General features: G+C 53.4%; 2 protein-coding genes across 3 annotated transcripts; both read right to left on the bottom strand.

Annotated features, from left to right (window-relative positions):
• Positions 1 to 310: 310 nt before the first annotated feature.
• Positions 311 to 3,083, bottom strand: THAP7 (THAP domain containing 7). 2 transcript variants are annotated; one of them, XM_041728750.1, is made up of 5 exons: positions 2,600 to 3,083; positions 2,226 to 2,427; positions 1,829 to 1,984; positions 1,195 to 1,335; positions 311 to 997 (listed from the first exon to the last, which is right to left on the bottom strand). In XM_041728750.1, the coding sequence occupies exons 1-5, from the start codon at positions 3,024 to 3,026 to the stop codon at positions 433 to 435; spliced, it is 1,491 nt and encodes a 496-aa protein (XP_041584684.1). In that variant the 5' UTR covers positions 3,027 to 3,083; the 3' UTR covers positions 311 to 432. The 2 variants fall into 2 exon arrangements, with proteins under 2 accessions (XP_041584684.1, XP_041584685.1); XM_041728751.1 differs by having other exon boundaries at positions 2,348 to 2,427; positions 2,600 to 2,637.
• Positions 3,084 to 3,770: 687 nt separating this feature from the next.
• Positions 3,771 to 7,751, bottom strand: LOC121475457 (tubulin alpha-3 chain-like). The gene is made up of 4 exons (XM_041728752.1): positions 7,595 to 7,751; positions 6,553 to 6,701; positions 5,542 to 6,222; positions 3,771 to 4,153 (listed from the first exon to the last, which is right to left on the bottom strand). Exons 1-4 carry the CDS (start codon positions 7,713 to 7,715, stop codon positions 3,857 to 3,859), a joined length of 1,248 nt encoding a protein of 415 aa, XP_041584686.1. The 5' UTR covers positions 7,716 to 7,751; the 3' UTR covers positions 3,771 to 3,856.
• Positions 7,752 to 12,620: the final 4,869 nt, after the last annotated feature.

Below are 12,620 nucleotides of genomic sequence, written 5' to 3'. Positions count from 1 at the left end.
ACTGCTGGGCAGACTGGGCCAGCAGATGGAAGCCACGCAGGTGTCCTCGCAAACTGCATCTGGCCTGGGTTTCACGAATATTTGCAAAGGGACTAGACTGTTTAAGCCTAGGCTGCTTCAGGTACCAAGGAGAAGGTTCCTGGTGCTGGCCCTGGCCTCTGCTCACACCATCCTGTCCTTCAGAGAACCTGTGGGGCCTGGAGTTGCATGAGGCAGGGGCGGGCAAGAGCCAGACTTCCTGCTCTCCACAGTGGAGAGCTTGGACTCCAGGGGAGGGACCCCAGCCCCAGCTGAAGCAGATAGTAGGGCCTCCTAGAATCCACTTTATTATGGCATCTGGCAGGTCTGGTGGACACAGCTCAGACCGGGTCCCTTTCCAGATGGATTCTGAGGGAGGAAGAGCCCGAAGCCCCAGGGCCAGCAGCCCCTCACTCACGCCATGCTGCTGCTCAGCTGCATGGCAAAGTCCTGCACGTGCTCCTTCAGAGTCTGGCGGGCATCGGCCTGCGCCCGCTTCTCCCGTGCCCGTTCCTGCTGCAGCTTGCTTAGCCGGAGCCGCAGGCGCTGCTCTCGCCGCTTGCAGGCCTGCAGCTGGCGCTGGGCCTTGTCCAGAGCATCAAGTGCGGCCTCAGCCCGCCGCTTCCAGAGAAGGGCGCTGCCCACCTGGTAGCTGTGCTCATTCTGGATGTAGGCACCCGCTGGGGGTGGGAGGCGTAACATATAGGCTGAGGGTGACACGGGGCGTGGCTCAAGGGGGGACGGCTGTCTCTCTGGCTCCCGCTCCGGTGAGGGCTGGGCGCTGCAGCCTGCTTCATCTGCCTGGGCACCCAGGGGCCCCAGGAGGTCTGAGAAAGGGCTGCTGAGGCCAGCCTCCAACCTCCCAGTGGGGGAGGCAGGCAAAGCAGCAGGAGCTGATGCTTCTTCCACAGGAAAGCAGGTGACATCAGCAGGTGGAGGTGGAGAAAATGGAGTCGTGGGCCCCCGGCTGTCAGAGCATCTGAGAGGAGAGAGAGAGAGGGAGAGAGAGACTAATGGGGTGGGCCAAGGCCTTGCCAGACCCCAAGTCACCAGCCCACCAGAGTCCATGCTGCTGGTGCTGAACCCTCTTCAGCAAGACTGCTGACACCTTAAACACAGCCCAATCTTTCAGACTTGATGTGGGAGCAGGGCACCCTCCACCCACAGCACACATACCGCTTCCTGCATCGCCGGAGCCGGCTGACGTCGGGGGGGCCAGGTGGGTAACTGTGTCCCTTGGTCTTGGTCGTCCGGCGTAGCTTGGAGAAAGACTCAAATATCGTGGGAACCGCCCCCTCCTTCAGCCTGTGATACCCACTGTAGGGGAAAGCAGCCTGGATGAGATGGACAACACATACTGCCACCCGGGGCCACCTGCGGGACACAGAACTACCACGCCTCCAGCACCCCGAATCAGGCTTTCCCATGCTAGCGCTGTGGGAGGTGGATAGACATGTTGCAAGCACGTAGCTAAAGGAATGCCAAGGTAGACAGTTACACCAATCTCTTCCCTGCAGGACTCCTCACAGTTAAGAACTAAGCTGACCAGCCAAAAAGAATGATTTCGTTATGGACTTGCTGGCAGGACTTGGGCTGCAAGGAATGGCCTCTGAGAAAGCTCGTGTTTTTCTGCCTGTGGCACAGTCATCCCGAGGGGATGGGTCTGGCGGTCCCTGAGATACGAGGCTGGGGAGAGGCAGCCACGCTGTCCCCCAGCCAGTGACTCAGGAGCCTCCTCTCCTGGCCCTGCAGCCGCCCCCAGCGGCCAGCTCCTCAAACCCTGCCCCGCCATGGCCGCCGAGGAGCTCACCTGATGCCCACCAGCTCAAAGCAGTTCTCCTCAAAGTGTTTGGAGCAGAAGTAGATGTACTCGGAAGCCGGGTCCCACAGGCCCTGGCCGCTAGGGTCCAGCCGCTGGCAGTTGGCCAGCCACAAGCCTCGCCTCGGGTTGTCCTTCTTGGGAAGTCTGCAGAGCCACAAACCAGTGAGCACCAGGGTGCCCGCGCTCCGGGCAGCAAGGGCTGGCCGGGCACCCACCGCCACCTGCCAGGCCCAGGCCAGGAAACAGGCCTCAAGGAGAGCAACTTCCTGGGTATCACCCGGCAGGTAAGGGCCAGAGGGCAGAGGCCCCAGGCCGGCGGGCCGCCCGCGCCACCTTCCTGTCTAGAGCCGGTCCTACCGGCACCGCCCCCGTCACCCCTTCCCACCTACAAATACAAGCCTCGCGCCAAACTGAGGAAGGCGCGTGCGCAATCGTGGCTCCACAAAGAGGGTAAAACGGGCGCATGCGCAGGCGAGCCTTCGCGCGCCTGCACGCACGCGCGCTGACCTGTGGAAAGAGATGCCGCGGTTGCGCGTCTCGCGCGTGTCCCGTGTGCAGCAGCCGGCGGCGGAGCAGTGACGCGGCATCTGGGAAAGAGGCGGGAGCTTGGTCGTGGGCGGCTGTCCAGGCCCAGAGGGGCCTCGCGCCCCCAGCCACCGCTCCGCGCCACGCGGCCCAGGCCTGCCGGATCTTCCCCGGCCCGATCTTGCCCGAGCCCCGTCCCAGCCCGTTCTCCTGACTCCCGTCAGCGGCACTCACGGTCTCGCCATTGCTGCGCCGCCGAAGTCTCGCGAGGAGTGGCGCGCGGGGGAAGTTGGTACCATAGAGACTCGGAAGAGCGCGGCGCGCGGCCGAGGGGCGGGGCTGGCCCCGGAAGCGGCCCGCACTTCAGCTCGCCGCCGGGGGTGCGCCGTCCCGCACGCGGTCCCTCTTTGTGTTTTGGTAACACCTCGGCACCCAAGGATTCGCCCGGGACCCACGCTGGCCGGACTGCAAGAAAGGAGCTCCAGCGAGAAGAAAAGGGGGCCAAGATGCGAATCAAAAGGACCCGACAGAGTACAGGACCCACAGCTACTCCGGGAGAGGTGCCGGCAATGGGGTAGGCGGGCGGTGGCCACTCCCCACACTCCGGAAAAATGGGCAGAAGGCCAGATTGTAATTCCTTCTGGCAGGGAAGCCGCTCCATTAGTGCCTAGGGGCACCTGGGTGGCCCAACCAGTCGAGCATCCTGCTCTTGGTCTCAGCTCAGGTCATGACCTCAGGGTCCTTAGATGGACCCCCTGGGCCAATGCATTTGGCTTGGGAGTCTCCCTCAGCCTTCCTCTGCCCCTCCTGTTTGTACTTGGGTCTAAAATGAAAATGAATAAACCTTTTAAAAAAACAAAGAACGGCATGTAGGTGGCTCAGTTAAGCCATCTGCCTTCAACTCAGGTCATGACCTTGGGGTCCAAGAGTCTGGCAGGAGTTGGGACTCCTTTACTCCTCCCCCCTGGTCATACTCCCTTGCTCTCTTAAAAATGAATGAATGAATGAATGAATGAATGAATGAATGAATGCAAAGCCCCCCAAAACAAAGACCTTGCTAGAAACAGAGCCTCACTAAATGAGTTTGCACTGGGGCAGGGCACACAAGATTGAGTCAGAGTGGCCATTCCACGATTTGGAAAAACAAACCAGGTTACAATTCCATTCTCCAAAGGAGCATCAAGAACTAGTGAAAGATTTAAAAACAACCAAAGCATTTTTCCTAATACCCTCAGCCATGACTTTTGAAGCCTTCTTCTAGGATTAATGTGGTAACTAAACATACAGACATGCTTAATTTTTTTTTTTTCTGAGAGGAAACCTGCTTAGCCCCCGGAAATCCACTTGGAAAAGGCAGGGATCTGGATCAGAATTATGTCAAAGTGCAGGACAAGGTACACGATGCTTCAAACAGAAACTTTAATAGGTAAACCTATCTCGTAATGTTATAGTGGGGGCGATACAAAGAGATGGTTGCCAGCTCCACTCCGGTCAGTATTCTTCCCCTTCTTCAGCCTCTGCTTCCACAGAATCCACGCCCACCTCTTCATAATCTTTCTCCAGGGCTGCCAGGTCCTCCCGGGCCTCGGAGAACTCCCCTTCCTCCATGCCTTCCCCCACGTACCAGTGCACAAAGGCTCGCTTTGCATACATGAGGTCAAACTTATGGTCCAGGCGGGCCCAGGCCTCGGCGATGGCGGTAGTGTTGCTCAGCATGCACACGGCCCGCTGCACCTTGGCCAGGTCACCCCCGGGGACGACAGTGGGGGGCTGGTAGTTGATGCCCACCTGCCAGAGAAAAGGAAGAAAGCAGTCTGTGAAGCTTCAGTCAAACCCAGAAATGGTGGGTGCTTTCATGCAAACAGGAGACCGGCAGGTGCCTTCTTTGTGCCAGGCAAAGTGTCAGGCGAGCAGGGTGCTGGTTTCTAGACAAGGACAACAGGGAAAAGGGCCAGCCAGCCTGGCTCGGTTCCAAGCTGCCTGAAGGGCTGTGTCCCAGCCTCTGAGCCATGTGATGTGCTCAGGTAACAGGATGGTTTCTTCTAAAAAGGAATAATGCTTTGTATGCCTTAGATGGCATTTTCTCCATAGGATTCTACAGACGAGGATTCATTGCTGTAGCTGAAACCTCTTCTGCTTGAGTCACAACACTATGGTTTTATTATGAGGGGAGATCATCCTCCCACCCCGGTCTCCCATTAAGAGAGCTAGCCTGTGAATCCAGGACAACAGGATTGCTGTCAGAGGTCTGAGGACTGCTGCTACCACTGCAACAGGAGGCGGCCTAGGTGTGCTAATAGGAGAAAGGGGGTGATAATCCAGGGCTGGGACCAAAGGAGAGGCATTCCAAATTTCTAAACCAGGGGACAGAGGTTTGGGTAGCAATACACAGGGTCACTTAGAACGTCAAGGGCAAGACAGTACATATTCTAGGCTGGCGGGGCCACATGGTCTCTGTCACAATTACTTCAGTCTTTGTAGCACAAAGCAGCCACAACAGCACATCAATGAACAGGTGTGGCTGTGTTCACATGAAATTTTATGATGGAAAGCCTTGACAGGGCTTAGTATTTAAACTATGGACAAAGCTGCAAAGTGACATCAAGTTTCCTATCCTGTATCAAATGGAAGGTGACTACAAACTATGCTGGAGGCAAACTCAGGTCAGAATTGCTAAGCTTACCAAAAGAGAGAGAAATATGGCATCATATTTTTCCCAAAAACACGACAGTTTTTCTCTAAATCAAACATTGCATGCGATATTTAGATTGGGTTAACTTCTATGTGCCAGTGGAATGAAGTGTTTAGCGACAGCAATGTTTGTATTGTATTAATGCCCCAATTTAAAATATCCATATAAATTCTCAAAATGCTTCCAAAATTTCTGCATTTCTAAACCCAAACTACATTTTCCACACAAATTAACCACCCAAAAGAGGAAACAAAAATTGTTCTAAAAATTTCCTGTTTGAAGTTAAAAAAAATTCTCATCACATATATATATAGTGTGAAAACTAAGGACGGAAGTTCAAAAGGCCCCACTGAATAAATTATCACTCAGGCTCAGATGACCAGGGGCTGGCTGCCATGGATCAGGGGTATCCTCCACAAAAGGCCTTCTGTACTTGGTCGGCTGCCCCTGACGGGAGAAACCTCACATCATCACCCAGTCCTACCTTAAATCCAGTCGGGCACCAATCCACAAACTGGATGGTGCGCTTGGTCTTGATGGTGGCGATGGCCGCGTTGACATCTTTCGGGACCACGTCCCCCCTGTACAACATGCAGCAGGCCATGTACTTGCCGTGCCGAGGGTCACACTTGACCATCTGGTTGGCCGGCTCGAAGCAGGCATTGGTGATCTCGGCCACGGACAGCTGCTCGTGGTAGGCCTTCTCGGCTGAGATGACCGGGGCGTAGGTGGCCAGGGGGAAGTGGATGCGGGGGTACGGGACCAGGTTGGTCTGGAATTCTGTCAAGTCCACGTTCAGGGCCCCATCGAATCGCAGGGAGGCCGTGATGGAGGACACGATCTGCCCGATCAGACGATTGAGGTTGGTGTACGTGGGTCGCTCGATATCCAGGTTGCGCCGACATATGTCGTAGATGGCCTCGTTGTCCACCATGAAGGCACAGTCGGAATGCTCCAGGGTGGTGTGGGTGGTCAGGATGGAGTTGTAGGGCTCCACCACGGCCGTGGACACCTGGGGAGCCGGGTAGATGGCAAATTCCAGCTTGGACTTCTTGCCGTAGTCCACCGACAGCCGCTCCATGAGCAGAGACGCAAACCCAGAGCCGGTGCCGCCCCCAAAACTGTGGAAGATGAGGAAGCCCTGCAGCCCCGTGCACAGATCCGCCTGAGAGAAATCACAGACCGAGAGTCAGTGCCGCCAGGGTGGGAGCCACACTGCCAGCCTCTGATGAGCCACAGTCACTTCTCTTTCCCTCTGCAGGACACCACGCATTCAAACCGTCCACAGGGCACCCGTGTGATGCTCAGAAGCAAAGAGCAGGGCAGACGTTAAGACGGATGGGTGATGGAGGAGGCACTGAAGCCACACGCGAAGGAAGACGTGGACTCGAGATTCTGGCCTGGGGTTTTGTCCACGTCATCTCCTGGCCGCCATCCCTGCCCACCCTCCTGTCCAGGGCAACACCCACAAGAAGCTTCCTTAGCGTCCTCTTACCAGTTTCCGGATCCGGTCCAGGACCAGGTCAACGATCTCCTTGCCGATGGTGTAATGGCCTCTGGCGTAATTATTGGCTGCGTCCTCCTTCCCGGTGATCAGCTGCTCTGGGTGGAAGAGCTGCCTGTAGGTCCCCGTGCGCACTTCATCTGCAAAGAGGACACGTGGGCCGTCGGTCTTCAAGGCCTGTTGTTAACTCGCCAAGGGGGATAGATTCGGGGACCCTTTGGATCTACCAAGCACATGCTGTTCCTTGGGGGGCAGCAGCATCAGGGTCTCATAGAAAATGTCTGTGCAACATGCAGACCACAGCTGCAACCTATGGCTCTAGTAGGTCACATCAACTGGAGATACCAAGTCCAATCTGACTGGTCCCCAAAGAAGGGAAACGACTCACACCCTCACCCATGGAATTATTTCTTCAGATCTGGAGCTACATCCAAGAGTCTAACTAAAAAATCCCTTACATCCTGGACAGTCACCACGTCAGCATGACTTTGCCAGGCAGTCCCATTGGGGCACCCTATGTGGCCTGCGCCTCACACTTCAGGGTGACATTGTCTTCTCCTGGGTGGCCGCTGAAGGTGCTCTCTCTTTGTAGCTCTCCCTGAGAACCACCTCAGGCTTCTAATCTGCAGGATCCCAACGAATCTTCTCTAGTTACCTTCTATGTCTAAGATGCAGGTCAAGACTCTTGTGCACCTGCATCAGATGTGTGCAGAGTCAGGGCAGGGCCGGTGACTGGGCACCCTGCAGGTGGGGTTTACATAGCCACCCACCTGGCTCTGAGGCGGCCACAAGTGAATCTAGTCCCAGCCCATCTTTGTTCTGTACTTTAGGTTCTCCTAAATCAGGAGCCTCGGTGTCAAGGACACTTTAAGCACTAACCCCGTGGTTTCTCACCTAACACAGCCACGGGCATATACTTGTACGTCTCATCCATTCTGCAAAAGGATTGGAAGGAGCCCAGGGGACATGGATGGGGCTTCAGGGAGTCTCCCCCACTCTCCCAGCAAAGCCACCCAAGTGCCCCAGGACCTACCGACCACGGTGGGTTCCAGGTCCACAAACACTGCTCTGGGCACATGCTTGCCAGCCCCAGTCTCGCTGAAGAACGTGTTGAACGAGTCATCCCCACCACCGATGGTTTTGTCACTTGGCATTTGACCATCAGGCTGAATTCCATGTTCAAGGCAGTACAGTTCCCAGCAGGCATTGCCGATCTGGACACCTGCCTGCCCCACGTGGATAGAGATGCACTCGCGCTGGGGACCAGAACATAAGCATTGAGACTCCCTTGTCTTCAAGGCAATGAATACTATGTGGCATGGAAAACATAATACATATATGTATTTCACTTTCTAAGGCTTTCACAAACCTTTCCCAGAAAGCTTATGTGATCCTTCTGTCCCTATGAATACAGGTGCTCTAAATCACTCTAGCTACTAAGTACAGACTTAGCCCCTATACAAAGTGTTTCCTACCACTCATGTAACATTAGTAAACTCCACTTTATGGTTAACCATAAGTTATTCTCTAGAGAATATTAGGTTTAAAAAAATTTTTTAAGGGATTCCTGGGTGGCTCAGTGGTTTAGTGCCTGCCTTCGGCCTGGGGCATGGTCCTGGAGTCCCAGGACCAAGTCCCACTTCGGGCTCCCTGCATGGGGCCTGCTTCTCCCTCTGCCTGTGTCTCTGCTTCTCTCTCTGTGTGTCTCTCATGAATATTACCTAAGACCTTAAAAGTTTTTTTTTAAGATTTTATTTTTTCACAATAGACCCAGAGCGAGGCAGAGACACAGAGGGAGGAGAAGCAGGCTCCATGCAGGGAGCCTGATGTGGGACCTGATTCCAATCACGCTCTGAGCCAAAGGCAGACACTCAACCACTGAGCCACCTGAGAGTATTTGTTTTTGATGGTGTCCTCTCCAAAGGCAAGGCAACACATAATATAGACTCAGGGAAGGAAAAGTGAACTAGGACACAGGTCACCACAGCCCATGGCTGGTGGGCACTGCATGTGTGACTTCTATATGCCCACCTACATCTAACCTCTATTTTTCCCCATCTAGGTCTGTGCTCAGGGAGGTTGACCCATGTGAACTGTATTTAAAGGGCTCCCTTGCCCCTGGCTTCTCATTCCTTTGGGCAATGGCAGGTATCAGCAGGAGACTGGGAGGTTAGAGGACAGTGTGGTCAGGGTGCTCCCTCACTGCCAGACTGCCATGGATTCCTTGAGTGTGTTTATCAGGCCACAAACTGTCAGCAGTCCGTGCTCTTCATATAGCTTCCTTCTCACCTTCCAGTAACCACTCCTCTTCACCTTCAAAGCTAGGAGTTAATAGCTACCAGACATCACAAATGCTACTGCACTGTCCTTTGGTGGTTTCCTTAGACCCTGCCCATACTTTTATAGATAGTACCTTTTTTAATATTTACTTATTTATGATAGAGAGAGAGAGAGAGAGAGAGGCACAGAGAGGAGGAAGAAGCAGGCTCCATGCCGGGAGCCCAACGCGGGACTCGATCCCGGGACTCCAGGAACACGCCCTGGGCCAAAGGCAGGCACCAAACTGCTGAGCCACCCAGGGATCCCCAATAGTACCTTTTTAAAAAATATTTATTTATTCATGAGAGAGAGAGAGAGGCAGGCAGAGGCACAGGCAGAGGGAGAAGCAGGATACCTGCAGGGAGCCCGATATGGGACTTGATCCTGGGATCACACTCTTAGCCAAACGCGGATGCTCAACCACAGAGTTACCCAGGCATCCCTAGATAGTACCTTTTTTTGTTTTTTAAAGAAATGTATGTATGTATGTATATATTTATTTATCTATCAGACACACACACACACACAGAGAAAGAGAGAGGCAGAGACACAGGCAGAGGGAGAAGCACGCTCCTGCAGGCAGCCCAATGTGGAACTCCATCCCGGGTCTCCAGGATCACACCCCCAGCTGAAGGTGGCGCCAAACCGGTGGGCCATCGGGGCTGCCCTAGGTAGTACCTTTTTAATGATTCTCCTCAAAATACCTATTTTGACAGTATCATATCTTTCCTGCCAGGAGCCTAACTGTAGAGTCATTAATCATTTGTTCTATTTTAGACATGTTATCCTTAGAGGAACTCAAATGAAATTCAAGGTGTCCCACCTACTCTAAATCCTAATGTAAAATATACCGAGAACTTGAAGTCCTGTTTTATATTACAAGCACTAAAGTTCAAATTAGGAGCACAGAGATTCACACAATGCTGCAAACCCCCAAGAATCCATCCAGAAGGAACCATTCAGTTCCAGAAAGAACTTCTCCAATGACAAGAGCTCAATCCTTCAGAAAAGGAACCCAGCAACACTCTGGCAAGTCATTTGGAATCCACCCAATCACACCATTTGCAAATCTGTATTATTCATTTTGCCTTACTTAAATCCAAGCAGCCTGTGCTTCACAGAGTGCCTGATTCGGTTTTCTACTTATTCAGCCGCACTATGATGACAGTAAGCTCTGTACTCTGAGAAAATGCCTCAATTTCTTTTACAAAATGGGGGCTGATGTGCTATGTGATTTGCAAGGTCATTTTCATCTGATTATCTAACCAATGAGACTAATCAAAAGTAATCAGGAAAATCATTCCTAGCTTTCAACAGAAATTATAAATTTATATAAGTTATAAATTCATTGCCAACCTCACGTGGATCATTAAAATTTTACATTTCCTTTAGTCTGTTTTATCTCCTCTGAAAAAATTATTTGAAACTTCCTCTGTTTTTTTTTCCAGGCGCCAGCCCAACTGCTCTCTTCGTATTCTTGGCAGATAACCTTATTCCCTACTTATCCAGAAGCTTCAATTTCCAGCCAGCAAATGTGCAGACCTTTCTGCTTTCCTCATTCCTTTACTTTACAATAAAGCTCTGTTTCCTCCTTGGAGGAATCCATCCTCCTTGGATCCATTGTTTCTACTGATTCCCAACCCAGCAACAGTCCTCAAAGTAATCTGGAGTTCCCAGGCCACTAGAGAGCCAAACACCTATTCAGGGTACATGGAAATTAAAGCAGTTTCATAGTAGGACAGCCCGTCTCACCATGTTCACATTTACACTAATGGTACATAATCAGAAGTGGGTAGAACTGCTGGTGCTTGAGCACAAATCAAGGTAGCAGCACCAAACTGTACCGGCACTCAATAGATTCTCCACCTTTATGAACACATGGTAACAAGATAAAAAGGGGAAAAAAGGTCAATTTCATTTAAGAATGTTCATGATGAAGCAAAAATTATTAATTTTCTAAAATCTATACCCGCATGAGGCATAGGTAGCTCTGCCAGTTAATCAGCCAACTCTCGATTTCAACTCTGGTCATGATCTCAGGGTCCTGGGATTCAGCCCTGCATTGGGCTCCATGCTCAGTGGGGAGTCTACTTGAAGATTCTCTCTTCTCCCTCTGGCCCCTGCCCGCAGGCTCTGCCTCTAAAAATAAATAGGCAAATCTTTAAAAATAATAAAATCAGGGCAGCCCCAGTGGCTCAGCAGTTTAGTGCCACCTTTAGCCCAGGGGACCGGGATCCAGTCCCACATCGGGCTCCCTGCATGGAGCCTGCTTCTCCCTCTGCCTGTGTCTCTGCCTCTGTGTCTCTCATGAATAAATAAATAAAATTTCCGCTCTCAAGAACTAAGACAAAATATAAAGTATCCATAAAGTACTTGTGCATCTGCTAAAATACAGCTCTCGAGAAACAGCATTTGTGTGTTTTGGGTTGCCAAGTGAACTAGCTGCTTTTGTCATGGAATGTTATTTTCCTACAAAGAGCTGACAATCTATGGCTATTACGACTTGGATGTTTGTTATTTACGCGTTGCCTTAAAGTGAACAAATATTTTTAAAGTGTCCCACTTTTTAATGTCTAACATGACAAATGCTTATGGATGTAACCCACACAAACAAAAGCTTTCTGGAGTCCTGGATAACTTGTAATACCGTAGGGATGTCCTGGGGCCCAGAAGTCTGAGAAGGACCCTCCCGTGTTCAGGAACCCACCACTGCGGCTGGTCTTCTCCGAGACCGCACCGAGGCCGCCAACCGCCCAGCGGCCAGCCTGGCTGGAGAAGGGCGCAATCTCTGCAGGACCGCCTGCACCTGCCGACCCCCGGGAAGCAGGCCGCCACGGCCCTCGGGCCCACGCGCCCAAGGGCCAAGTGAGAGCACACGGCCCGCTCGCCTCGCAGCCCGGGGCCTCCCGGGCGCACCCCGGCCCTGGCTTCCGTCCCCGCCGTGCCCCAGCCTATCGCCTCACGTGACAGGCGTCGTCCACCCTCCAGCCCGGGCATTCACGCAGCAATAGTGGCGGTGGTCGCGCCACCGCGGACCACGCCCCGGGGCCTCACCATGGTGAGCTCCGCCGCTGCCCAAAGCTGCTCCTAGACCTCAACTGCCGCCACAGACGCCACGCGCCCAACTGCCGCCGCCGCCGCCGAGCGCACGCTGCCGAGGATTGGCCCGTCGCTGCCCAGCCGCCCATTGGTCCGCAGCGCCTCGGGGCGGACCGAGGCCTGGAAGGCCACTTCTGATTGGCCGTGGCTTGACTCACGGAGCATGGCGCTTTCTGATTGGATGGGGCTTTGGCGGGAAGGCTGCGCCTAGCCAAAGGCGGAGCATCCTGGTGCGTCTTCGGCCTTTAGGTTGGAGTGGCCACGGTTTCACCTGCGTGGGACGCGGGACTTTTCCATGCATGCAAGTCCCCAACGTGCGAACGGCTTCGGGTCAAGACTGCACCGCCTTGGGACGCCCGGGTGGCTCAGCGGTTGAGTGTCTGCCTTCGGCTCAGGGCGTGACCCCAGGATCCAGGATTGAGGCCCTCATCGGGCTCCTTGCAGGGAGCCTGCTTCTCCCTCTTCCTAAGTCTCTGCCTCTGTGTGTATGTGTCTCATAAATTAAAAAATAAAATAATTAAAAAAAAAAAAAGATTACGCTGCCTTCCTACTGGGAGCTCCAGGCCCATCCATCTGCCCGTTCCTGATTCAGGTCCTTGCAAACACGACTTGCCTCCAGGAGGCCTGCCCATCACCCACCT

This window comes from Vulpes lagopus, chromosome 14, assembly GCF_018345385.1.
Source record: "Vulpes lagopus strain Blue_001 chromosome 14, ASM1834538v1, whole genome shotgun sequence".
NCBI classification, from domain to species: domain Eukaryota; kingdom Metazoa; phylum Chordata; class Mammalia; order Carnivora; family Canidae; genus Vulpes; species Vulpes lagopus.
Note: the sequence above shows the minus strand (reverse complement) of the source record. Positions and strands in the feature narration are given on the sequence as shown.